Source organism: Fragaria vesca, linkage group LG1 (assembly GCF_000184155.1).
Source record: "Fragaria vesca subsp. vesca linkage group LG1, FraVesHawaii_1.0, whole genome shotgun sequence".
NCBI lineage: Eukaryota > Viridiplantae > Streptophyta > Magnoliopsida > Rosales > Rosaceae > Fragaria > Fragaria vesca.
This window is the reverse complement of record NC_020491.1, coordinates 15,069,043-15,093,895: the sequence shown is the minus strand read 5'-3', so window position 1 is coordinate 15,093,895 and position 24,853 is coordinate 15,069,043. Positions and strand designations below refer to the sequence as shown.

Below are 24,853 nucleotides of genomic sequence, written 5' to 3'. Positions count from 1 at the left end.
TTTTTTTTTTTTTTTTAACAGAAAAAAGGAATAAAAGTTATAAATGATGAATATACTTCTCTAGTTAAATGCCTCTCAATTTTTGCCGATGAAATTCGAACTGATTTGAAAAGAACATGAATGTCACAAGTTAAAGACGTTACTAGAGATCTGGTGGGGGAAACTATGATCTTCTTGTCATACGAAGAGACAATAAAAAGAAGCATACAGTTCATATTATATGTACACACAGAGACGGGTAGCTGCATTATTAGGGTTTAGGCCAGTAGTACGTAGAACATGGACAGACATATAGAGACACGAAAGGAAACGTTAGCAAAAAGGGATCGATCGAACTAGGGAGGGACGTGATCGACTATTGTATAGGCCTCCGATTCCACGTTCATAACAATTGAAACTTCATCGTGATAAACTGATAATCAGAAATAGGTATGGTAGGCCAACAACAGAGAACACAAACAAATCAATAAAGCTGTAAAGGTGAGTGAAATTTTCTTTGGCCTTTAGGTTAGTTTTACCAGAAAGTACGTCGCTCAATTATTCAGGGTTTTACCAGAAAGTGGAAGTTAGTGCAAATTTACTATAGCAAATGCAAGTGATATATCTTTAACTTTTATGCGATGAGAAAGAAGTGTGCCAAGAAACTTACGAGTTTAGTTTACCCTAACTTTTGTAGTACTTGTTTCTTTTGATGTGAACTTTGGTAGTTTTGAAGTAAACTTGCATATCGTGTATTGGAATCAATAGTAACTAAACTAAACGTGATTTAGGTGCGCAGTATGTTAAGCAAGGTTGGTATTAGATGTTGTAGTGCATGTTAGAATGTCGGGATTGATTAGGTAGCGAGCAAGCAAGAGGTTGAGAAAGATATTGATCGATCAGGGAATGACAAATTGATGGGATCTTCTTCTATAGATACAAAACATGGTGGGATCGGTCTCTCACAACCCTATTTAGAATTGAGATAAGGGCAGTTCCTGCTTTAATAATGGAATTATCTAGCTCTCTCTTTCACGGGCCCTTGTTCTTCATAATTTTTCAACCAATCTTACCACTACTGTTTTGTGCCCTATCAATCCGGGGATATAGTCAAATTAATTCAAAGATCCAGTTGTACATGTATACTTTGGTCTTACAAATCGATCACATCCAATGTTCTTCATGCATCCACCACCAACCAACAAACAAAGATCGAGCATTACATTTTTGTTCTTATGTTTTGTGATAAACGTTAAATGCAAAGAATATGTATTTCCTGAAGCACGTACGCCTTGTTTGATTTATGAACTTGTTTTTATTAATTGTTTCAATAACATCAGTAATTCATCATATAGCAACTCAACAACTAGTTTGCCCTTACGTTGAATTTACGATTTTTCACTTGTCATATGTTAGTGGCTAGACCAAATAATATCATAAGTTGTAATATGAATCATTGTGATCATAATTTTAGATTAAACGATGTAATAGATAATATAGAATGATTATGAATGTCGGAAGAAGAATATAGCTAATATTAGTGTCTATGTATGAATTGCACGAGCAAGTAAACACTTATGATAACAACAATCATATATGTATCAGTCAAACCCAATCAATCACGATAGTAGCTTTGTAGCTAGATTTTCCACAAAATCTATAGTTTCAACACTCATCTCCTTCGTTTTCATATGCAGGGTGAGAAGTTCGACAAGGTTTCTTTCCAATTCCCTGAAACCGGTGCACTAATATCATTCCTATGGCACATGATCGACTTAGCTTAATTTGTCTCTAGAAATGAGTACATGAATGAATAACAACAAGACAATCAAATTTTAGATTGTTGCGGTCTAAACTCTAGAGAATGTCCAAAACAAGCTGTTTGTCTAAACCTCAGAATCTTGTCCAGTAATTTGCAAAGCGAATCACGAGCCCTAGTGCTGCTTTACATTGACCTTGTTCTTATGATTCCAAGCCTGGCCCTTTAGCCATGTGCTGCTTGCTGGCTTCATATATCTTCATACATATCTTCATAATTGCGTAACAAGCACTGCTGTTTTTGTATCTAACCAGCTGATTACAAGCACCATTGTTTTCTTAGAGAAACGCGATCAGGTTTCATGAGATACATCAAAGTGATCAAAACGACGTCTCTCTGTCGAGCCAGGTGGGAATTTTGCCCTCGTATAACAAAACGATGTACAGATTAGACTGCAAAATAGCAGCAAAACAGTAACACAAGCACCATTTTTTGGGTAGTACTTGATCAAAACAATAACCAACCACAAATTCTTTCCAGTATAGAGAAAAAGGTCCTACCGGGAGTCGAACCCAGGTCGCTGGATTCAAAGTCCAGAGTGCTAACCACTACACCATAGAACCGCAGATGTTCACTTTTTGATATCATGTAATTCATCAACTTCGGCTTTATTATTACTCGGGAACAGACCTACTGACCCAATATCCTGGTCCATCCAAAGTTGGGCCGGCCTTGATCAGGTCCACAAGTGTAGCAATTTTACATTTTATAAGGTAGCTGTGGCTTGCTTTCCTTTATGGTTTAGGAATTTTTGCTTTCCTTGAGGCTTTAGGATTGTTGGCGTTTCCCTATACGCTGAAGGATTTGTGTTTCCTTGTAGATTATGGATACTGATCTATTATAAGGTAGCATTCTCCTTATTCTCAAGTCCAAAACCCAATTGCTTACCTCCTCGCTACTTTGTCTCTCCCAAAATCCTTCCCACATCAATCAACAACCTACTTACTATGGCCCCTGAGTATCGCTACCACCCCTACGCCTTCCCTGCCAGTCCTCCTGTTCCTCCTCAAGCTGACGCTCTTGGTGCAACTTACAGAAAGCACACCCAGAGAAGGACGGTTGATTACTCTAGCTCTGTTGTCCAATATATCCAGAATCGAAGGTCGCAGCGTGGTGCATGGGATAGCCAAGTTTTGCAACCTACACCTGCAGTAGCGATCGACATGTCGAGGCCTGCTTCCTATTCACACAACCCATCAAATAGCTTTGCTGCAAAGTTTGTGCATAGTTGTACAAATTACAAAGGCCGGGCCTCTTCGATTAATCGGGTTTTATGGACACCTTCTGGGGGGCGTCTCATCACAGGCTCCCAGAATGGAGAGTTCACTCTTTGGAATGGTCAGTCGTTCTACCATGAATTGACTCTTCAGGCTCATGATCAAGCAATCAGGTCTATGGAGTGGAGTTATGATGATGAGAATTGGATCTCTGGTGATGATGGGGGTGCAATAAAGTATTGGACTAGTAATATGAACAATGTGCTAGTCAATAACTCTGCTCACCAAGAATCGGTTCGGGATTTGAGCTTTTCCAGGACTAATTTGAAGTTCTGTTCATGTTCGGATGATACTACTATTAAGATTTGGGATTTCGAGAGGTGCGAAGAGGAGCACAGATTGACTGGCCATGGTTGGAATGTGAAGAGTGTTGATTGGCACCCTACAAAGTCTCTAGTAGCTTCAGGTGGGAAAGACAGTGTCGTCAAGCTGTGGGATCCTAGGAGAGGAAGAGAGCTTTGCTCATTTTATGATCACAAAAATTGGGTGAATTCTGTTAAGTGGAATCAAAATGGTAACTGGCTGCTAACTGCTTCCAAGGATCAAGTAATTAAGCTTTATGACATGAGGGCTATGAAGGAACTCGAGTCGTTCCATGGGCATCGGATTGAGGTGACTGCTCTAGCTTGGCATCCAATTCATGAAGAATATTTTGTTAGTGGGAGTAGAGATGGATCAATTTTCCATTGGCTTGTTGGGCATGAAACTGCCCAGGTTGAAGTTCCTAATGCACACAATAGCAATCACAATAATAGTGTGTGGGATCTGCAATGGCATCCTATTGGTCACATGCTTTGCAGTGGCAGCAATGATCGCACAACTAAGTTTTGGTGTAGAAATAGGCCAGGAGATAAATCTAATATCAATGTGAATCAAATTTTTGGTGTTCTGAATTCTGCTTTTGCTGGTCAAATGACCTGTAATGCTCCTATTCCATTTCGTGAAGTATCACCAACACTAACACTTGCTACTCGAAAAGAAGGAACCACTATTCCAGGTATTAGAACTGCCATTTAAGCAAACCAAATTAATCTTTACCATTAAAACCAAAAACTAAAAACAAAATTAATCACATTGGCTACTTCAAACGAGAAAAAGGAAAAGAAAAACAGAAAGAAAAAAAAAACAAAAAAACAAAACAAAACAAAACCAAAGAACAGACCAACAATGTCTGATCAAGAGATTTTCAAAAAAAAAAAATGTCTGATCAAGAGGAAAAAGAAGAAGAAAAAAAAGAAAGAAAGAAAGAAAGAAGAAGCAAAAGAGACCAAATAATACAAATGAACAATTTTCAACCAAAAGAGACCTACGTCATTCTCCTCACCACATGAAAACTGGTTGTGAATCAATGCTAATTCCACTGTCTCACTGAATTGGGAAGGACAGCAATTCTTCTGCCAATGATCTGAAGAAAATTATCAGATCAATTGCCTGAGGTTGATGGAGACAAAATCAAGTTGTTTGTGTCCCAAGTCAATGGAAAAATATCTCCAAGATAGTTATTGCATCCAGAAAACAAAAGCCGGCACATATGCCTTCCGGCGTGACACTAATGCTGCAACTGCTTCAGTTTCTGAGGAAGTGAGGAGAAAAAGGAAGTGAAGGTTGAAGAATAGGACGATGACTTAGATGAACCTCTTTTTGATCTCTTTGTCACTGACAATGACAAACATTTGCATATTTGCTTTAGTAGTTTTGTGATTACTGTATGTTTCAAAATATGGGATAGTAGTCATAGTAATATAGCACATCTCCTTCGTTTGTAATTCAGGTACACAGTAATCAAACTTAAAATCCAAAATTTGTAGAAATTTCTGTTGTACTTCGATCTCTTGTTGTTCTAGTGCTACACAAAATCTGTTGGGTTATCTCCATTATAGCCTTGTTATAATGTCAAGTTCCTTTCATTTGGTTTGTTTTGATTGTTTATTTGGAGGGCTAATATGAACTGGTTCAGGTCTTTGAAAAAAACCTTCTTGGGACTTTAAAATCACAAATGGTTCAGATGGTTATGGTGACTATATATATGATTGCAGACAAAGCATCTTAAATAGCATTGAGCTAGCTTCACTCAACTGCATCTCTAGTTTCTCTTGTTCTATGATCTAAATGTAGAATATCTCACAAGCATGACTCTTGCCTCTAGTATACGCTGTAATCTCAATACTTATCCTATTTTGTGTGTGACATAATGTAGCTCCTTTCATCAATACATCGACCTTACCGAACAAAAACAGAAACATTACAAAGATAGAAAATTCATACATTCAAGAAAGCACCTTACCATTCCACCAAAAAAAAAAACCTTATCATTCCAAGTTTTCTGAATGTGAGGAACTACTAGTTTCTAAACACCTTTGTTAGGAAATTTTTCCGATTGACATTACTTAATCTCAGGGTCTCAGCTCGGAAGCAGAGCATATGAGATTGTATGTATAAGAAGTTGGAGGAAGAGATGAGAGAAATAAAATGTGCATCTATTTATCTTCAGGAAAAAGAAAGAAAAAAAAAAAAGGTAAGTAAAATCCACTCCCCAAATTGTAATCCACACTCCCACTTTCTATTTTTGGTAACTTAAATTTTGTCCTTAGTGACTTAACTTTTGTCATTCTTATGAAAATGATGAGTAACAATAGAAAATGGGAGTGTGGATTACAATTTAGGGAGTGTGGATTTCACATCCTAAAAAAAAAAAAACAGAATTTTCTTATAGAATAGGGTAAATTATAGAAAAGAAAAAAAAAATCCTGCCTTCATCTATTTTTATTTCAAGGAATTCGTTCTAGTACCATACAAGCTACAGCACAATTCAAAACCTCTTGTCATGCTCTTTTTACATCAAGGTGTTGTAGAGAAGTTTTGCAGCAGTTTATCCTCTGTTTATTTTGAGTCACCGTGTTCTAGAGAAAAGAGTATGAATGGGTCCATCTGTATTGTATAAGCACCAGCAGTACCTGATCATTTTCTGATGAAAGAAACCCCCTTCTGTATACTTGTTGCTAGTTCTTTCTTTGCCTTCTCCAAGCCAGCCCTGTTTCATACCCAGAAAAATTTCAATTTTGTTGTACAGAAAGAAGACAAGTCAAATACAAGGGCTTTTAACAGATACAGTTACAGACCTCTCATACTCATTCAGGGGGCCAAGGGGGTGTATTTCCTCAACTCCAGTACGGCCAAGCCGTACTTTGGATGCAAAGAAGGGAAGTTCAGTCACCTATGGAAAAGCAAAGCCATTACTTGTTAGATCCAGGACAACCGACACCGATTCAATATCTTAGAAGAACTTGATTACACAAAGAGTATAAGATGATTGTAACATGCCTGAGAAGCGACATATGCACATTCAACAACACCTGCATCCCCTCTTAAGCCACGAAGGCATGCATCCGCAAATTTAACAGCAGCATATGCCTGCATTTTTTTCACTTACTGTAAGGAAATAGACGATTCAACTAGCTTTGAAGAATGGATTAATGAATAAGTAATAAAAAAGAGTACCCTGAGAGAAACTGAGACCTGTTAAAGAAAACTAACCATTGATAATGTTGCAGAACCAGCTCCAGCTTTTGCCTGTAAACAAGTCAAGATTGCCTAGTCAACTACCATTCTTGACTGTCAATCACATTATGGAGACACGAGATAGCTAACGGTCTTAAAACGAGTCATCACTTATTAGACTAACTTCCAGCTAACTTCCTAGTGGATCATGATAAAGAAGACTTTACTTCTCTTAAGACGAACTATCAACAAACAAGTAAGTAGTAATGAATTTAACACGATATTCAGAATCTCTTAAACAGGGCGCTAAGGAAATTCACGTTTTTGGAGCACAGATGCTAGCCTAGAGACAATAAAGCACATTGCTAGCAACTATGAGACATACAGGAGTGCTAAAACTACTTAACCCCTTACATAAGATGATTAAGAGCTGACTCTCACTTCAGAAAAACCTTCACAAACGCTGACAGAATTGCAAAAAGCAACAAATAACACCTGCGTCCTTTTACAAGAGCAGTGCTTCTTTTGTTCTTGAGACCCCTGTTAATTAGTGTAGTGTCTCTTTTATTGGACAGATTGTGCATAAATCTCAACTTACTGAAAGCAACTCTTACATCCCTGATTTGTGACTATTCCTAATGCCAATGTAAGCCTCATGTGCACGGTGTATGCTTAAAATATAAACACTTCTTGATAAAACAGCGTCTGAAGCATATTTCCCTATCCAGACAATTAATTCAAAGTACTCTCAGACTATACTTTAGCATACTGCACAGAAATTGTAATACTCTCAACCAATGAAAAGAGGAAGATGATAGCCGTAAAACTGCTGCACATCTTTCTTCTTGCATCAAACAATTAAGCCAAGAATAATTCTCTCAACCTTGCGTAACATATATAGTCATGAAATAGTATGCAAAACTGTACAGCTGCTCAACAAGGGAGACACTGGTTACTCACCTCAACAACCTCAGTTCCACCATTCTGAATGCGATCAGTTAGATAATCAACTTCCTTCGGGGTGAAAGAGCATGGGGGTTTAACCTGCATGAAACAACAATTCCAACGTCTAAATTACTCTATAGTACAAAAACATGGTCAGTAATTCTAAAACAAGTTGTTTCGAACCTGAGACAGAAGTGGCAAAATGGTAACCCCTGCATGACCACCAACAACAGGAACATCAACTTCCCTAGGATCAAGTCCCAGAACCTCTGCCTGCAGTTAAATTAACTTTGTTGATTGTTTTAACAGCTTATAACCAAAATGATCAACCAGCTAATCGGATTACGAAATTAAAATGCATACCACAAAAGTATTGGCCCTAACAACATCAAGCATAGTAACCCCCAAAAGCCGCTTCGGGTCGAAAGTCCCGGCTTTCTTGAACACCTCAGCAGCAATAGGAACCGTAGAGTTCACCGGATTGCTGATCAGGTTAACCACAGCATTAGGACAACACTTTGCAATTCCTTCACAAAGCGTCCTCACAATTCCGGCATTGATGTTAAACAAATCATCCCTAGTCATCCCCGGTTTCCGAGGCACACCGGCCGGAATTATCACCAGCTCCATTCCGGTCAGAGCCTCCTCCAGCTGCTGCTGCCCTAGAAACCCTCGCACCTGTGAAATTCCAATCACTCAATCTATTCTGAACTCGAATCGAAATTCGGGGCTTGAATTTTAGGGTTTGAGACTTACCACGGCGCCGGTGTCCATGTGGCTGACGTCAGAGGTGACGCCGGGGGTGTTAACGACGTCGTATAGATGGAGGACGGAGACGAGAGGGTTCATCTTCATCAGCAAAGCCAGAGGCTGGCCTATACCGCCGGCCGCGCCGAGAATCGCGACTTTGAAGCCCGACGCGCCACCCTTGGCGCGGCAGCTCAGTCGCCGGAGAGCTCCGGCATCGTCCATCTGGAGATTTTGGGGGTCGAGATGGGCGGAGATTCGAGCAATGCGTTGAGTGGCATCTGAGCTCGACTGTGTCATTTTTATTTTTTTTTGGAGGGGAAGGTTGATCTGATCGGAGGTAGATAAAGGAAGAGAAGGATGGAGAAGAAGAGGGACGTCAGTGATGACGTGAGGGAATTGGGAAGCGTGAAAATGGAAACTTGAGCTATATCTTCTTGTCCCGAAACCCAAGGCTTTCTATTTTGGAACTTTTAGGAAAGGATCATATTTCTGAACCAATTATTGTTAAACTGAGTTCAAAGTTCACTAATCCGTGATAGAACCCTTTTTTTTTTCTTTTTTTTTTTTTTTCCTTGGAAATCGAATTGAACGAGTAAGCTGGTTACCAATTGCAGCACTACAAGAATCAGAAAGACGAATACATAAACCATAGAGGAAGACTAAGAATCGTATAAATGACATTCTGAATAAGTCTCGACGTTAAACCACTTGTCTCATTGTTATTAGTGTTTGGGGTTGGATTTCGCCCACCTGCCAACTTCACTTCTCACTGTTTCATATTGGGCTAGTCTGAACTTTAGAGGCATGAATTGCTAGCAAGTAGAGATCGATCAGATCCAATTGTTGAAGAAGGATGCTGAAATCGAAATATTGTTCGTCTTACATCCTTTTATACTTCGTTGGTTTAACATATTCACAGTTTCAGTATGTGGTAGAACCTTAGCTTTTGTTCTTGGCTTATTTTTTTTTTATCAAACAAACAACTGAAATGTTATAACGAGTCTGTTGTGTGTTGAACTCACGACCTTTCACACTAGACCAAATAGTTTTTAGCTATTGTGTCAGTAAATAGAATTTTGAGAAAGTTAATGTAAAATCAAGTTAATCGCGTTCTTGGTTATTTATTTATTTTTTATCAAACAAACAACTAAAATGCTACAACGAGTTTATTGTGAGTTAAACTTACGACCTCCCACTTACAGAGAAGAGATTAATGTCATTAGATAAATGATTCTTAGCTATTGTTTTAGTAAATAAAAATTTGAGAAAGTTAATATAAAATCAAGTTAATCGCGTTCATGTAGATTGATTAGTATTTCTGTTAGATATCAATATGCAAATGGTTTGTTGCTAATTTTGTAATCGAACGTTACAACTTGATGCTCCATCTGAAAATGTAGCGATTATAAGTTTATAACACATTCTTTCAAAATGTAGTTTTCATATTCAATGTTGGGCAATCATTATTCCAAACCTTTGGGTCTTAAGGCCCATTGACAGAATGAATTCTCTTTTACAAGATCATTGAGTCCAACAAGATTGGATCGGATCATCTGTCAAATGTGAAATACAAAAAAGAAAATAAAACATAAAATAAAATACAAAGACTCCTTTATTCCTTTAGACCTAATGGAAGGGCTGCCCCAGCTTTGAGATTTTCTTGCATATATGGATAGCATACATACCTGTCCTTTCGGGCAAATTTTTCAAAACCCGCCACCATGTTTTTTTTTGGTCAAGAACCCGCCACCATGTTGCTCCTTTTCTTTTTAGTTGTATATATGATACAGATACCTACCACAGACAAATCCCACAAGAATAGTCTGTTTAGAGTATCTTTAACGATACTAGCCATTTTAAAATTAAATTTTATTCAAATTAGCTAAAATGTCATTTTGATTAACCACTTTAGAAATGTGGTTGCATCAATACTTTCTATTTTACCTAGCATTACATCAACATTATTCTTAAAATAGAAATTAAATGGTTTAAATATATTTATATATCACATAAAATATCTTATAAGAAATGTAATAAATTATAGCTAGCTTCATTTGAGCTATCTCGCTAGCTAAATATAGCTAGCGAGATAGCTAAAAGTTATAATAGCTTAAATTTGGCTAGTCTGCTGGAGCTCCTAAAACATCCAAAAAAGCTAAATACGCTCTCTAAAATAGCTAAAAGCTAAAATAGAGAGTCTGTTAAAGTTGCTCTTACACCTCAAACATCTTATAGGATTACACTATTTTGATCGATAGAAATAGAATAACACAGTACTGGACCGAAACTAGTGGGTCGTAATATTAAAGCATTGCATATTGATATGATCATATTCAATATGAGAAGGCAAAAAGACATGCGTTAATATTTAGCTCAAGAAGCCATTGAACAATCCTTGTTGGGATCCAAGTCATCTATGTTGTGTTCGAACAAGAACTCCCTTCATCTTGTACGGTTGAACTTAACATAGTTAAGAATTTGTATCCATGCCCTTCAAATTCAATTTTAAGTTAATTTGAATATTCTCTTCCACAAGAATCCAAGTACGTTAAATACGGTACATAAAAATATCCTTCATATGGATCATGTTTGTTTTTGTCGAATCCTAGATTCTTCATCCGGATTAAGAAAGAGGACAATATCTATCTTGCTCGGTTGACCTTTTCAACTCTAGAATTGAAGGTAAATTTAGTTTTACTAGCCTCAAAACTACAGGGAGAATGCTTTAGAAGCACGTTTACTTACATGGAATGAAATTGAAAAGTGAGGGAATGATTTCGACTGAAGAGAATTTCAGCGTTTACTTACACGTAATGAAATTGGAATGAGTGTGGGTCCCACCTCCTAATAAGGAATCGATTTCTTGACAACCCTGAATTGTAATACCAAGAGGGAATGTGGGATTAGGAATGATACCATCAGGAATGAATTTTTCTTCCGAAAATACCCTCTTTAATTTTATTATGCTAATAATATTGAGGAATTTGTTTAAGATGCTAATAATTTCAATTTTTTTTTCTTAAAGGCTTCTTTTTATATGCTAATAATATATTATTTGTGGAAGTTGTTTAATTTTTTATTTATTTATAAAATTGCTTACTTGATTTAAATATAATATTACGTACTAAAATGTATAAACGTATGATGCCTTAATTTTATTGTTCAACCCTTACAACTTGCGGTTTGAGATACACCCAAAATGCTAGTACTAGGTCCAAATGATTTTGATAAATCATGGTAGAAGAGAGTTTATGCAATAACAAGATTGCAATATACACAAATGCACACGTAGTCTATGTATTATATTATTAATATGTAACAACATGATTACAATCAATACACTGAATATAAATAGTCAATTTGGTTTGTTGATTATACATAACTTATCAACTGAGACAATCAAAATGACAAACAAAACTAAATCAACATATAAGAAAAAAAATTTGTTGAGAGTGATCGAAATGTGTAGCTTATTTGTTTCATGGGTATTTTAGTAATCAAAATAGTAATTAGTTATATTTCTGTTCTAATTCCATGTGGTAAGTAAACAGCTTAATGAAATTGAAATCTCCACATACTATTACATTCCGTTTCTAATTTCTTCCGTCTTTCATAAATTCTATTCCAAGTAAGGCATAAAATGAGAGGAAATAATGCTCAAGAATGTGGAACTGTTTTGTCGGCCTTTTTGGTTTTGCATTGCTAGTAGAGAGAAGCACCGAGATGAAAAAGGCACTAAAAACCCTAAAATAATGAGGTTCTAGATAACTGCACGTCGCTTTTGGTGTCTTATATTGTGGAGAACGCTCTGATGGGTGTCTTTGAAAAATGTTGGTAGAGAATCATTGACGTTTAAGGCACAACACCACCTCCACTTCCACCACCACCCCCTTCCTTGTCCATAAGGTCGATAGATAATTAAACATATAATTTATTCAGCCAAAATTTACATCAAATTAAGCAAATCCAAAATGAACAATATTGGATAATTTTATCCCATAGTTTTTTTTCTTCATTCACATTTTCATATCAATATATAAGATTTGCAGCAATATAAGTGGCAGTTTAAAACGTAGTAATCCACCAAGTACACTATAGAAGAACGTAACACATTGATTTGTAATACAAGGGTTAAAGTAGTGTCTTCATCTCTTTATTATATGAGTTATCGCTCCAATAATTCAAAGAAAAGATAGAACATCGATCTCTTCGAGTCTTCTGTAAAGTACACCACATTGGCATATTGTTCTTTCATGAATGAAGTATCCAACATTTGCCATGATGAACTAATCAATAAAGGGTGAAACAAACAACATCACGCAAGTTATCTATGGACTTAATTAACCCATTTTGATGATCCGTCATTGTGCATTTCGGAATTCTTGCACCAAGAATCTCTATCAGCAGTCTATTCTAAAACTCAATCAGTGATCATGTACTCATATATTTCTTTTAAAGGAAAACTCCCAACCATATAATTGACCTCCTCAAAAAACTCTTGGGTCTTCCTTACCAAATCAAGTTAATTAAGTTTGAGTAATTGAGAAAACATTACTCATTAGAGCAGCTTGTGACGAAGGATTCGAATTAAAAATAAACAAATAAGTGAATGGAGCAAGAAAGGCACATATATTTCTGTCTTACCAGCTGAAAACGGACCAGAGGGTAAGTTGAAAAGGGTGTTTCACCGGCCACAAAATGACACAAGGTCCATAAATAATACAAATGCTTTGCCAAACATAGCCGCATGGCTAAAACAAAACCCAAAATCCAAATGCTTCTTCATCTTCCATCCTAGATATCTTTGGCCCCTAGCTTTTCTATAAAACCCTATCTCCCTCTCTCTCACTTCTCTCTCTCTATCTTTCTCAAACACAGTAACGAAAAGGGAAGAAGAACAAAAATGGTGGGTTCCAGTTGTTGGTAACAAAGTCATATCAAGCACTAATGGCTCGGGAGAAGAAGAAGAAGAAGAAGAAGCACTACTTGTTTCTCAACCACCCAATTCTTGCGTCGAGCGAATTGGCCTATCTGTCCTTGCCAATCATGGCTTACCCTACTACATTAGAAGACATTCATTCCTTTGGGCATTATGAGAGCGAGTCACTGTCGTCGTGCAATGACACGAAAATGAAGAGTAGATCATCATCGTTTTATGCAACTGATCATCTTTGGTGGTGTTAGTACAACCAAGAAGATCAAACATCATTCGTTAACAGAAACTGTAGAGGCAGACAGAATGGAGCCAGGCAATTCTAGTTTTAGTTTTCAGAATTACTGTTACCGTCTTCTATTCGGTGATCAAATTCCGGAAACCCTTTTCGTTTGTGAGTAAGTACTCTTCTAACTTTTATGAATCTGAAGGGAGGTGAAGGAGGAATAAGATATCATGTTTAAAGGGTTCGTGGGAAGTATATAGAATATATGGATCTGAACTTTATATATATAGTTCATGTCCTTAAATGGGATCATGAATTTTCGCTTTATTGTAATAGTATGAAGTTGCTGTTGTTTTTGCTGCAGTTTCTCTTAAAAACTTTCGTTGCTTACATCTTTCGATCTGCTATGGCTTCTATTGCATTTCATCTTTTGTAATGAAATATAGTACGTTGAAGTGTAATGAAATCCCCAGGATATATGATATTTTGAATTTTTCCATTTCTAGTTTTCTACTGATATAATTTTCCAGGAAGGTTTGCTTAACTCGATCAATCCCATCTTTCTCCAGCTAACTTGAAAGCTCTAACAGTAGGTTCGGATTATCATTTGGACTCGTTTCCTTGTATTATTCCAGTTTCCAAAAGCTGTTTTGAGTCACGACAGCTTCTGTAAGAGGAAGTTCTATGTTCAAACCTCGTCTACATTGCTCATCATCGTTTTATCTTTTTAGAATCGAGTTGATCCCACCGACACTTTTGGGATTGTTAATCGTCGACTTAATCTCGATTGAATGTGCATGTCTTAGGGTACGGTACAGGGAATAATCAGAATTCAAGTTTCTTGTTTCTCACGTGAGTTAATTTGTGATATATTATATTACATTATTCGCCATGAATGATCGATCATTTACAATATAATGGTACTTTGAACTGCTTGGTCAAGAACTCGATCATGATGCCATTGTATACGGTAAGAAAATGATTTCTTCTCTGCAGATTTCCAGAATAATATTACATCGTTCAAATATTTCAGCTGTGCCATCCACATTTGATTCTTTTAGCTAGTCTCTGTTCATTATTGTATCTTGGTTCTTGTTAATGTTAAACTTGAGGGAATTGGAAACTAAACAATGCTGGGACAATTAATTCTTGTCTGCTCCATTCATCCCAGATTATTTTTCAATTAGTACATTACAAGAAGCTCTTTTAGTGAGGACCCTTAAGTTGAGGACTTGGTGAAGACTTTTCGGCTTATCCCACCTTTCGAGGTTATATCCATATCTTAACCGTTCAGTTTATAAGTATTTATGAGTAGATCATTTCTTCAAATTTTCAGCTATATTGAAAATTGTTAAGGCATTCATAAGTATGATTATCAATTATGAACTTGAACGGTTCATATTTGACAGATTTGGTTCGTCCATTAATTTGATCTAATTTGTTATCTGAATGAACACCAATTTGGGTGAAAATTTATAAAAATGATCTACTCATATAAACCTAAAAACTGAAAGGATGAGATGTCAAAATGTGATCTAAAATTAGGTCTTTTAAACCATAAACGGAAAAGTCATCACCAAGTCCTCAACTTAAGGGTCCTCACTAGAAGGGCTCCCGTAACATTATAATGACCAATACATATGCTGTAATGATTATTGCAAAATTCACTTTGCATGCAGCGGTGAAGATCATATGAATTTTTCTTCAAGTAAGAATAAACGGCCAAAAAATTTACTTGTTTTGCTGCTTAACTAGTATTATGTATACCACAATCAATCTGATATAACTCTTATAAGTATGCATGTACCATGTACGTACGTACTATGTAGCATACTCTTCACCCTTCGCTTATAAGGTAAATAGCAAAGAAAGTAAACATTTAAGTTAACGGGCGGGTGTGTGGTGCATGAGTACGTACTTGTGTGGATGAGAAGGAAAATGACGATGTCATTTGGGTTTAAGATTGTGATTTGGCTTTAAGATTGTTGATGAGAAAGGCATGCCCTGCTCGATCAGTATTTTAGATTTAGATTAATTTCAGTTTTACCCCGTGAGGTTTAGGGTTGATATCGTTTCACTCCCTATACTTTTAATTTTGAAAATTTATCCCCTAAAGTCTCCAAATTTTATAAATCAGACACCAATTGCTATAATTTCGTCCAATTTGGAGGTTAAATGATAACATGAAATCTTAAAAAAAAAAATCTTATTAAAAGGCGTTTATGTTGTTATAAGACTATTTTATTCTTTTTAGTGAGTTATGAAGTCAAAATTAACGTCTGAATTAAACGGAATTTCAACAATTGGGCAAGATTTATGAAATTGTAAACTTTAGAGGGTAAATTTTCAAAATTAAAAGTATAAAATGATATTAACTCTAAATCTCATGGGCATAAACTGAAATTAATCCTTTAAATTTTATAATAAAGATTTATATTGCGATTAGAAAACATGATAAAACACAAACTAGCTAATTACACAACTAAGGTGTTGCAAAGCCAGGAAATTAGAACAACAATAACATAAAAATTAAGGGCAAACGTGCACATTAGTCTCCCTTAAGGTAGCTAGATATATACATGGATATCCCTCCATTATATATTGTAAATTCATGGTTCTTGCATATATATGTATAAGATTTGGTAGCTAGTTAGCTGGTTGCTCTTTGACTTGTAGCGTGAGTTCTAGGGCAGTGCATACATGTTTTTATGTCTGGCATCTTTCAGGCTATGTTCGTATCGACGTCCATGGTCAAAACTTGCGGCAGCCGGCCGTACGTAGGTAATATTTTTACCTAACTGCACAGTACTTGCCTCAGACAGTCAGACACTATGCAATAATGCAACCAATCATTAATTTGAAGTTTTTTACCATGCAATCACTGAATGTCTCCGGTGAAGCTGTTGTGAGCTAAAGTTTGTTAACCTTGTTGCATAATTTAACAAGGTTAGGAGTCCATTTCATTCTGGACATGTACCAATGAGATAAGTTCAGTCTCCCTAACTTCCGTTTTTATTGATTTGCTTTATAATATAGTTTGACGTCTTTTGTTAGGTGTTTTCGGGTTTTGGCTTTAGTATCATCCAACTTAATTATAATTTTTTTTATTTATAAATTTGGGGTGAGAGAGCACTCTGCTTACATAGCTCCTGTTAATCCAAAAAAAAAGAGAAAAGGTTAGGAGTGCAGTGTGAAGCTCAAGTTCTGACGTTGTGGTTGTCGAACTTATAGTGGCGGTGTTTGTCTGGAGCGGTTTTGTGAGCTAAGTTTAATAGCGGTACTGATCCGGCCGGTTGGCTTGTGTTCTGCTCCCATAATTAAGGTTTGTGTATTAGGTTTGCGTCGTCGTCCCAAGAATTATTCGATCAACTAATTGCTTGTGTTAGAGTTCGAAGTGTATCTGTTTATGCCAAGTTATTGAAGTAGGGGACTTCAAATCATTCAGGCCCAAGAAAGGAACTCGAAATGGGCCGGAAGACTACATATTACCTGTTTATTGTTGTCTTATGATGAAGGGTGTCTACTGTCTACGATACGTGATAATTGGTGTTCAACTTGTTGGCTCCATTCTACTCTGAAACTTCTGTTTGTTCTAAAGGTCTGTAGCCAACGGCTCCGTTCATGAAGTCCACTCATGACAAAACAAGTGAAATTTAAAATCAGCAAAAAATTCATTATGTTCACGGTGAAATTACCCACTAATCTCATAAACCAAGTAAACTACCATCTAATCTCATGTAACACCAAACATGAGTTAATATATTAGTACAACTTAAGACATCCCATATGAGTTCAGGACAATCATAAAAAATAAAGAGATATAATGTAGTCTTGAGTACCAAACGTGCACATAATGTCTCTTTTTTTGGGGTAGTCAGTTGTCACATAAGTCTCTCAAAGTCAGTTTATTATTTGAAACTTATGAAAATAAAAATACAAGTTATAGCAAGTGAAATCCATCGTTAGACAGTGAATCAATGTTGTTGACAAACACCGCATCGATATGTTTGCATCGGCTCATTTAGTTCGCTGTTAATGATTAGAACCAAACACGAGCAGTTTGTTGACAATTTAGTTCATCGACTATGATCATTGCCAGACGGCATCTAAGAACGAATGCATATTAAAAATGCAGGCACAAACATTTGTCATTTCGGCAGATATTGACCGTATTATTATCATAGCTACATTCTTCTGCTAAGTGCTAAGTAGCTCAGCAGAAAATTCTCAGTAGAAAGGAGTCAAAAGAAAATGCACACGAGGACGACTACAAGGCACAAATCGATCATAAACAAATGCTCTCAACGTCTGCCTAAATTTCCAGTCAAAGATATGATTTTAATTTAGGGCATAGAACACGATGTGCCGAAAGCAATACAACAAAGTATGAATTATGCTACCATAAGTCAAAAATGGTCATTTTGATCGGCTACTTCTTCACTTTTGAGTCCAACTCTTGCTTTCTTCTTAGTCGCAGCAATAATATGCCCTAAGAATTCGAAGAAGAAGACAATATTATTATTATCATCCATATGTTTTCATAGTTTGATGGAATGGGATACATCCCAAGTGGGTTAGCTCAACAACATTGGCCTGGTGTCTTCGCGAATAGCATTACTGGGTATAAAGATCAGATTATATAGATAACCAACAAATTAAAGTTGGTCCACCTATGTAGAGGACAATATAAATCTTCTTTTAGGTAATTTCCAGTTAAAAGTCTGACTATCAATCTGCATCAGGGCTTGGAGTAAAGCTTAAGCTACAATATCCAAGCTTGGTTGGATCAGGAGCATCAACATTCGTGGCATAAAGGTACTTCACTCTGAATAACCTAGAGCGCAAGGAAGATCAGAGTGGAAGTTGTATGTCATGTTGTGTGTTTGGTCTGTTAATTAAATTCTTGTATGCTGAAAATTAATACCTAAGTTGTCCTTAATTTTCACCTCAATATGTTTACCTCAAAGAAAAAAAAAATCACCTCAATATTGCTGACAACACTTGCGCTGCTTTTAAATTTGTACAATTGTAACGGTATATTCCAATTCACATTGCATATATTATATATACATTTCTCTTTTCATTAATACATTTGACTATAAATCAACCAAAGTAAGTGCTGAGTGTCAGGTAGAAATCTCTAACCCGAGTTCAATTCATAAAGCTGCAACAACACATATAGTTAGAACATTTCACATGCTAAGTGATTAATAACTGAGTCTAGCTAGGACACCTGAAAGTTCTTTTGGCTCGAGCTAAGCAAGATGGATGATGAAACTAAACGTACCAAAACTAGAGAGCTAGCTTCTTCTTCTTTTGGTTTCTTAATGAACGACACATAGACGAATTCCAAAATTTAGGTTGAGTTTCATCTTATCTACAGATTAGGTTTCACATTCCGGGATATATACCCTAGCAGAGGGACACACTCGCTCAACTCTAGGCACATTCTAGGGCACAGACTGTTTTGAAGCTGCCATGATATCGAAATGGCTTTGAACAATCTGATATATTCATATATATGAAGTCAACATATATGGCCGGGAAGCAGCTGAAGCTTCAGGGAACATAAAGGTTTCGACAGCTTCGAACTCAAACAACCGAGTCTTCACGGAGACGCAGAGGCCTCATGTTTTGCCTGCCTGCTGGATGCTCTCTGCAACTTCCCATGCAGCAACCATATAAGAAAGTATATATCGCTCTATATTCAAAGCCCGATTTGGTCTATATATGCTCCCTGAAAAGCAAGTTGTTTGGAACCCTAATTTGTTTATTTGACCACTTCCTGACAATATGTGCAATTTACTATCCCCAAATTGCAACTATTATGGCTTTGATAGGAGAGCAGATATGTCGCGTTCCATTCTGGCCACCTCCAGAAAATTTTGATCCTCATCTCATCTGCCTTTAGTTAATCTTCTTATACTGGCCGGTTCGACTAACAAACATTACATGCCTTTAATTTAGTATCCATCCCTCTCTCATCATGGAAAAAATTTAGATAAGAAAAGATTATGCCATTAGACCAAACGGTTCTGAGCAAAAACATTATAGTTTTAATGTGCAACAATCTAAAATAAAATGTTGATTTCAAAATCAAAACAAGAATATTGTATAGAATGACGTCTTAATTAGTAACTCGACCATTAATGCACGTTGAGTATGAAAGTATCTATGTTTCGAAAGGAGTTTGGAATCCAGCCTAATTGAGAGGTTTATCCCCCTGTAGTTAGATGATATGTCTAAATTGTAATTCAATTAGGATTACTTACTTTAGCTGGTTTATGAATCAGGACGTCTCCTTCCTTCAACATGTAAATATATCTTATGTATGAATCAATGCTTCCTTCAACATGTAAATATATCTTATGTATGAATCAATGAAAGAAGATATTCTAGTCAAAATATAAATTGTGAATCACTCTACAAGAATGTAAATTACCGTATTGCGACGGTGAGAAATACGAGAATATAAATTGATGCAAGCACATACTATACAAATAAAATAAAAAATAAAAAAATTGGGCTCAAAATATAAAACACCCATATTCTATGTTCAAAAAAGAAAAAGAGAGAAAATGAAATGAGGAAAAAAGTGGCTATTGTTCTCAAATTGACCCCAATCAATTTCTCCTGGCCTTAATTGTGCCACCTCTTGATCATTCTCATTCCAAGGTGCATGCAACCTTCCCCAATCCCATTCTCTTCCAAATGGCCTCGAATCCTAGTAATGAACATGAACAAGTCCCAAAAACCTCCTCAAACATCACATTGCTTACCAATCCAGGAAATAGAGTAAAGGCTTCCCATTCATGATTCTTATTCCCACTCCACTAAAATTTAGAACCTGTCCCTGTTCCATTGTGGCATTATCCCTCCAAATTCAAAAGATCGAATTCACCTTCTTGCGGAAGAAAATTGCACTGGCCCTAGTTATGGCCCCAGAAATTCTTTCTTTACTGTATAACAATAGTTACAATACAAAATCACCCATCAACGTTATCAATTATTTCCCAAAACTATATTTTTCAAAAGCCTATCACTGCTGGTCTTCTTCTTCTTTAAACACTTGTGACATGTGTAAGTACCAATAGATCCACTCTCCTCCTCGTAAAAATCCAAATCGAATCACGTTCCGTTTGCTAACCAAAGCAATAATTTTGCTCCATATAATTATTAGAAAAACTTTCTGACCTGCAACTAATCCCAAAACCAGAGAGATTTAAGCCATCTAAGCACCTTCCATGTAATCCACCATTATCACAAAACCCTCGTTCTTGTTTTGCTCCTCTACTTTGTTTTGTCATCTTAAACCCTTCAAAAATGTTCCTTCTTCCTTCTCTCTAATCACACCTTTTGTGTCTCTGTAATTACTAGAAACAAATTATGACACTTTCAGCTCCAAAACCGCTGCTGATTCTGTGTACTCTATCATTTTACTTCTCTTATGTCATGGCCTTTTCGGCCGGAGACCCCCAGATCCTGCTGCGTGTGAAAGCGCAACTCGACGACCCGGATGGAAACCTCAACGACTGGGTTCCCGGCAGCAACCACAGTCCATGCAACTGGACAGGTATCACTTGTGAGCACAAAAACTTCTCCATTGTTTCAATAGACATGTCGGGGTTCAATATTCGCGGCCGGTTTCCGGTCGAGCTGTGCCGGATTCGGACGCTACAGAACCTCACTTTGAACAGCAACAGCATCAACGGTACTCTCTTAACTACACCCCTCTCTCTGTGTTCACACCTCCAAGCTTTGGAGATCGAGGACAACGAAATCGTCGGACACTTGCCGGAATTTCCTCCGGGGTTTGATGATTTACGGGTCCTGAATCTCCAAAAGAACAACTTCACTGGAGATATCCCGGAGAGTTTCGGCCGGTTTCCGCAACTTAGAGTACTGAAGCTTTCAGGGAACTTGCTCACCGGTCCGTTCCCTAAGTTGTTGACAAACCTGAGCCAGTTGACTCGTTTGGAAATGGCTTATAATCCAGCAATGAAGCCTAGTGTGTTGCCTCCAGAAATCGGAAACATGACCAATCTCGACTGGCTGTTTCTCTCTCAGATAAATCTCACAGGCCCTATTCCAGAAACGATCGGAAACTTGGTCTCGCTAACAAACCTGGACTTGTCCCGGAATTCATTATCCGGTACTATTCCAGAGAGCATTGGAAGATTGAGAAGCGCAGTGCAAATTGAGCTTTTCTTGAACCAATTGTACGGCGAATTGCCGGAGAGTCTTGCAAATTTGACGTCTCTGCAGAACTTGGATTTGTCACAGAACGGATTCACAGGTACATTCTCTGAAACAATCGCAGGAATTCGATTTGTTTCTCTGCGACTCGCCGACAACTTACTAGAAGGCTCTGTTCCGGAGATCATTGCCAACAATCCTGATCTGGTTCAGCTGCATCTCTTCAACAACAGCTTCTCCGGTACTCTCCCGGAAAATCTCGGTCGAAATTCAACTCTGCAAGAATTGGATGTTTCGACTAACAAGTTCACCGGCGAGCTGCCTAGTTCTCTCTGCTACGGTAAAAATCTCAGCAGTCTGGTCATATTCGGGAACCAATTCACTGGTAACATACCAGATACGTTGAGCCAGTGTCAATCTCTTGAATATGTACGATTCGAGTACAATCAACTCTCCGGTGAAGTACCGGCCAAGTTTTGGGGTCTGCCTCTGCTCACTGATCTACGAATGCAGAACAACAGACTCAGCGGATCAGTTTCGTCTTCCATTTCCTCTGCCAATGGTCTCCAAGTACTTACAATCTCCGGCAACATCTTCTCCGGCGAGCTTCCACCGCAGATTTGCAAGTTGTCCGAGCTGATAGAGCTGGACGTGAGCGACAATCAGTTTTCCGGTGCAGTTCCATCTTGTGTAACAGAGCTGAAGAATCTGCAGGAGCTTAGGATGCAGCACAATTTGTTCAGCGGTGAGATTCCAAGACATTTGAGTCCATGGACCCAGCTGACTGAGTTAAACCTATCGAAAAATCGATTCTCTGGTACAATTCCTCCCGAGCTAGGTGATTTGCTGGTTCTGAATTACTTGGACCTCTCTGATAACTCACTCACCGGTGAGATTCCGGTGGAATTGACCAGGCTTAAGCTCGGACAGTTCAATCTCTCAGACAACAAACTGTACGGTAAGATACCTACTGGGCTGGACTACGAGCTTTTCGTACCGGGTCTACTTGGCAACCCGGGTCTATGTAGTTTGAATTTGAAGCCGATTCATCCATGTCAGAGACGTAAATCTCATACTGCTTTATTGGCTGTTGTTCTCTCCGTTTGCATTGTACTTCTTGTTGGGTTAGTTCTTTGGTATCTGAAAATCAGAGCAAAAGTGTTTGGCGGTAAATCAAAAAGGCTTTACAGTGTGACCTCATTTCAACGGGTCGGGTTCAATGAAGACGATGTGTTACCTTCGTTAACCAATGATAATCTGATTGCGACGGGCGGTTCGGGTCATGTTTATAAGGTGAAGCTGAAGTCGGGTCAAGTTTTGGCGGTTAAGAAGCTATGGGGAGGAAGCAGCAGGAAGCCGGAGAGTGAGTTGGTCTTTAAATCCGAGGTTGAGACGCTGGGTCGGGTCCGGCATGGCAATATTGTAAAATTGGTGTTTTGTTGTAGTGGGGAGGATTGTAGGATATTGGCCTATGAGTACATGGAGAATGGGAGCTTGGGTGATGTTTTGCATGGAGAGAAGCTTGGGCCGTTGGTGGACTGGGCCGCGAGGTTCAGCGTTGCATTGGGCTCGGCCCACGGGCTGGCCTATCTTCATCATGACTGCGTCCCGTCTGTCGTTCACCGGGATGTGAAGAGCAACAACATATTGCTTGACGAGGAGTGGACTCCACGCGTGGCGGATTTCGGTCTTGCCAAGACGTTGGAGCGTGATGTGGCATCCGAACATGGTGCCATGTCACGAATAGCTGGATCTTACGGTTATATTGCGCCAGGTATATTCGGTTTCCGAATCTTAACCTCTAAATCGTTTTTTATTTTATTTTTTTGTCTTATGTGGACCTTTTAGATTAACATCCAAAGATTTAAAATTTATGAAGGATTTGGCTCAATCTAATTTCTTGTTTAGTGTCTGGTCGTATATGGGGACTTGCATGTATTATTGACATCAATTTGTGTCCAATTAATATACTCTTGATACATGTGAAATTGTGCCTAAATCTCTAAAAGCAACAAATGCTCTGGTCCAACATCTTTCCCTGTCTCACTGTTATGGTGGTTGACCGACCTCATAGTCAAGTCTACATTTTTTTGTTGATGATGTAGTACTAGTTGGTGTACATTATTACATTATTTCTTTACTTGGATTATTATGATGTAAATCATGTGATGCTTTCTCCCACTAGGATCATGATTCATGACAATGCCTTTGCTATCATGAATAGTTCTTATGTATTTGATTATTGCCGCAGTATGATTGTTAGTCGTTGACGTATGTAGTTTAAATATTTAGATACGTATACATATTCCATAAGTTATCGATCAAGCGACTCATGTAGCATAACATTCGGACTAACAGTTTTGATTTCTCATCATGGGGAAAATGTGTTTATATGTGATGTTTTATTTTGCATATAGAACAAGCACTGATCATGCTTCTGTAATTTACTGCGCAGAATATGCATACACACTAAAAGTTACAGAGAAGAGCGACGTCTACAGCTTCGGTGTGGTGTTACTGGAACTGATCACCGGTAAGAGGCCGAACGACGTAACCTTTGGGGAGAACAAGGACATAGTGAAGTGGGTTACTGAGGCTGCATTGTGTTCTCCTTCCTCTTCGGATGGTGATGGTGAAAGTGACAAATGTTGTGGGATTGATCTTAGCCAGATTGTTGACCCGAGAATGAACCCAACCACAAGGGATTTCGAAGAGATTGAAAAGGTTCTGAGTGTGGCTCTTCTTTGCACCTCTGCATTCCCAACTAACAGGCCATCCATGAGAAGAGTGGTTGAATTGCTAAAAGATCAGAAACCATCTAGTCAAAAATGTTGAATTTCTTGTATCGTTTCACTACATTGTGCAAATTTTAGGGCAGTCTAGTTTTCACTAGGACTAGTTTGGTGGTGGCGCAAAATTTAATCAGCCAGCTTAGATTGTTGGGGCTTTTCTTGGTAATAAATTAAGAACTGAGTACAGAAGTTGTCAATATTATGGAAATGCGGTTTATTTCTCATTGTTATTTGAAGGCAGGCGCAGAAGTGTTTGTTTATGAATCATAACCAAAATATATTTAGTGCAACTTGTTTTTAGTTAAATCTGGATTCGGAAGAGCAGCACCATTACTAAACATGAAGGTTGTAAGACTCAGATAGCAAGGAGAAGCTTTGAGGTGCCTGCAGTTCAGCACCGGGATTTAAGACATACATGGCAATCATAACTCATAAGAC

At 37.7% G+C, this 24,853-nt stretch overlaps 3 protein-coding genes and 1 non-coding gene across 4 annotated transcripts; 2 read left to right on the top strand and 2 right to left on the bottom strand.

Annotated features, from left to right (window-relative positions):
- Positions 1 to 2,289: 2,289 nt before the first annotated feature.
- Positions 2,290 to 2,361, bottom strand: TRNAQ-UUG. The gene has a single exon. It is a non-coding gene; the product is annotated as a tRNA-Gln (tRNA).
- Positions 2,362 to 2,745: 384 nt separating this feature from the next.
- LOC101304333 (flowering time control protein FY-like) lies at positions 2,746 to 4,092 on the top strand. Its single transcript, XM_004289334.1, has one exon. It carries the CDS (start codon positions 2,746 to 2,748, stop codon positions 4,090 to 4,092), a length of 1,347 nt encoding a protein of 448 aa, XP_004289382.1.
- A 1,719-nt stretch (positions 4,093 to 5,811) lies between these two features.
- LOC101302203 (malate dehydrogenase, glyoxysomal-like) lies at positions 5,812 to 8,571 on the bottom strand. The gene is made up of 8 exons (XM_004288252.1): positions 8,275 to 8,571; positions 7,882 to 8,196; positions 7,702 to 7,791; positions 7,534 to 7,617; positions 6,610 to 6,645; positions 6,397 to 6,486; positions 6,195 to 6,289; positions 5,812 to 6,106 (listed from the first exon to the last, which is right to left on the bottom strand). The coding sequence occupies exons 1-8, from the start codon at positions 8,563 to 8,565 to the stop codon at positions 6,034 to 6,036; spliced, it is 1,074 nt and encodes a 357-aa protein (XP_004288300.1). The 5' UTR covers positions 8,566 to 8,571; the 3' UTR covers positions 5,812 to 6,033.
- Positions 8,572 to 20,414: 11,843 nt separating this feature from the next.
- LOC101301616 (LRR receptor-like serine/threonine-protein kinase HSL2-like) lies at positions 20,415 to 24,677 on the top strand. The gene is made up of 2 exons (XM_004288250.1): positions 20,415 to 23,397; positions 24,079 to 24,677. Exons 1-2 carry the CDS (start codon positions 20,814 to 20,816, stop codon positions 24,456 to 24,458), a joined length of 2,964 nt encoding a protein of 987 aa, XP_004288298.1. The 5' UTR covers positions 20,415 to 20,813; the 3' UTR covers positions 24,459 to 24,677.
- The last annotated feature ends 176 nt before the right edge of the window (positions 24,678 to 24,853 follow it).

What these genes read in the sequence shown, in the direction of transcription:
- LOC101304333 (XM_004289334.1), top strand. Translation starts at nt 2,746, where the DNA reads ATGGCCCCTGAGTATCGCTACCACCCCTACGCCTTCCCTGCCAGTCCT.
- LOC101302203 (XM_004288252.1), bottom strand. Translation starts at nt 8,565, where the DNA reads ATGACACAGTCGAGCTCAGATGCCACTCAACGCATTGCTCGAATCTCC. An exon ending in ACATGGACACCGGCGCCGTG is followed by an intron (nt 8,197 to 8,274) that starts GTAAGTCTCAAA and finishes GGAATTTCACAG; the next exon opens with GTGCGAGGGTTTCTAGGGCA. An exon ending in GTTCTGCAACATTATCAATG is followed by an intron (nt 6,487 to 6,609) that starts GTTAGTTTTCTT and finishes AAAAAAATGCAG; the next exon opens with GCATATGCTGCTGTTAAATT.
- LOC101301616 (XM_004288250.1), top strand. Translation starts at nt 20,814, where the DNA reads ATGACACTTTCAGCTCCAAAACCGCTGCTGATTCTGTGTACTCTATCA. An exon ending in TTACGGTTATATTGCGCCAG is followed by an intron (nt 23,398 to 24,078) that starts GTATATTCGGTT and finishes TTTACTGCGCAG; the next exon opens with AATATGCATACACACTAAAA.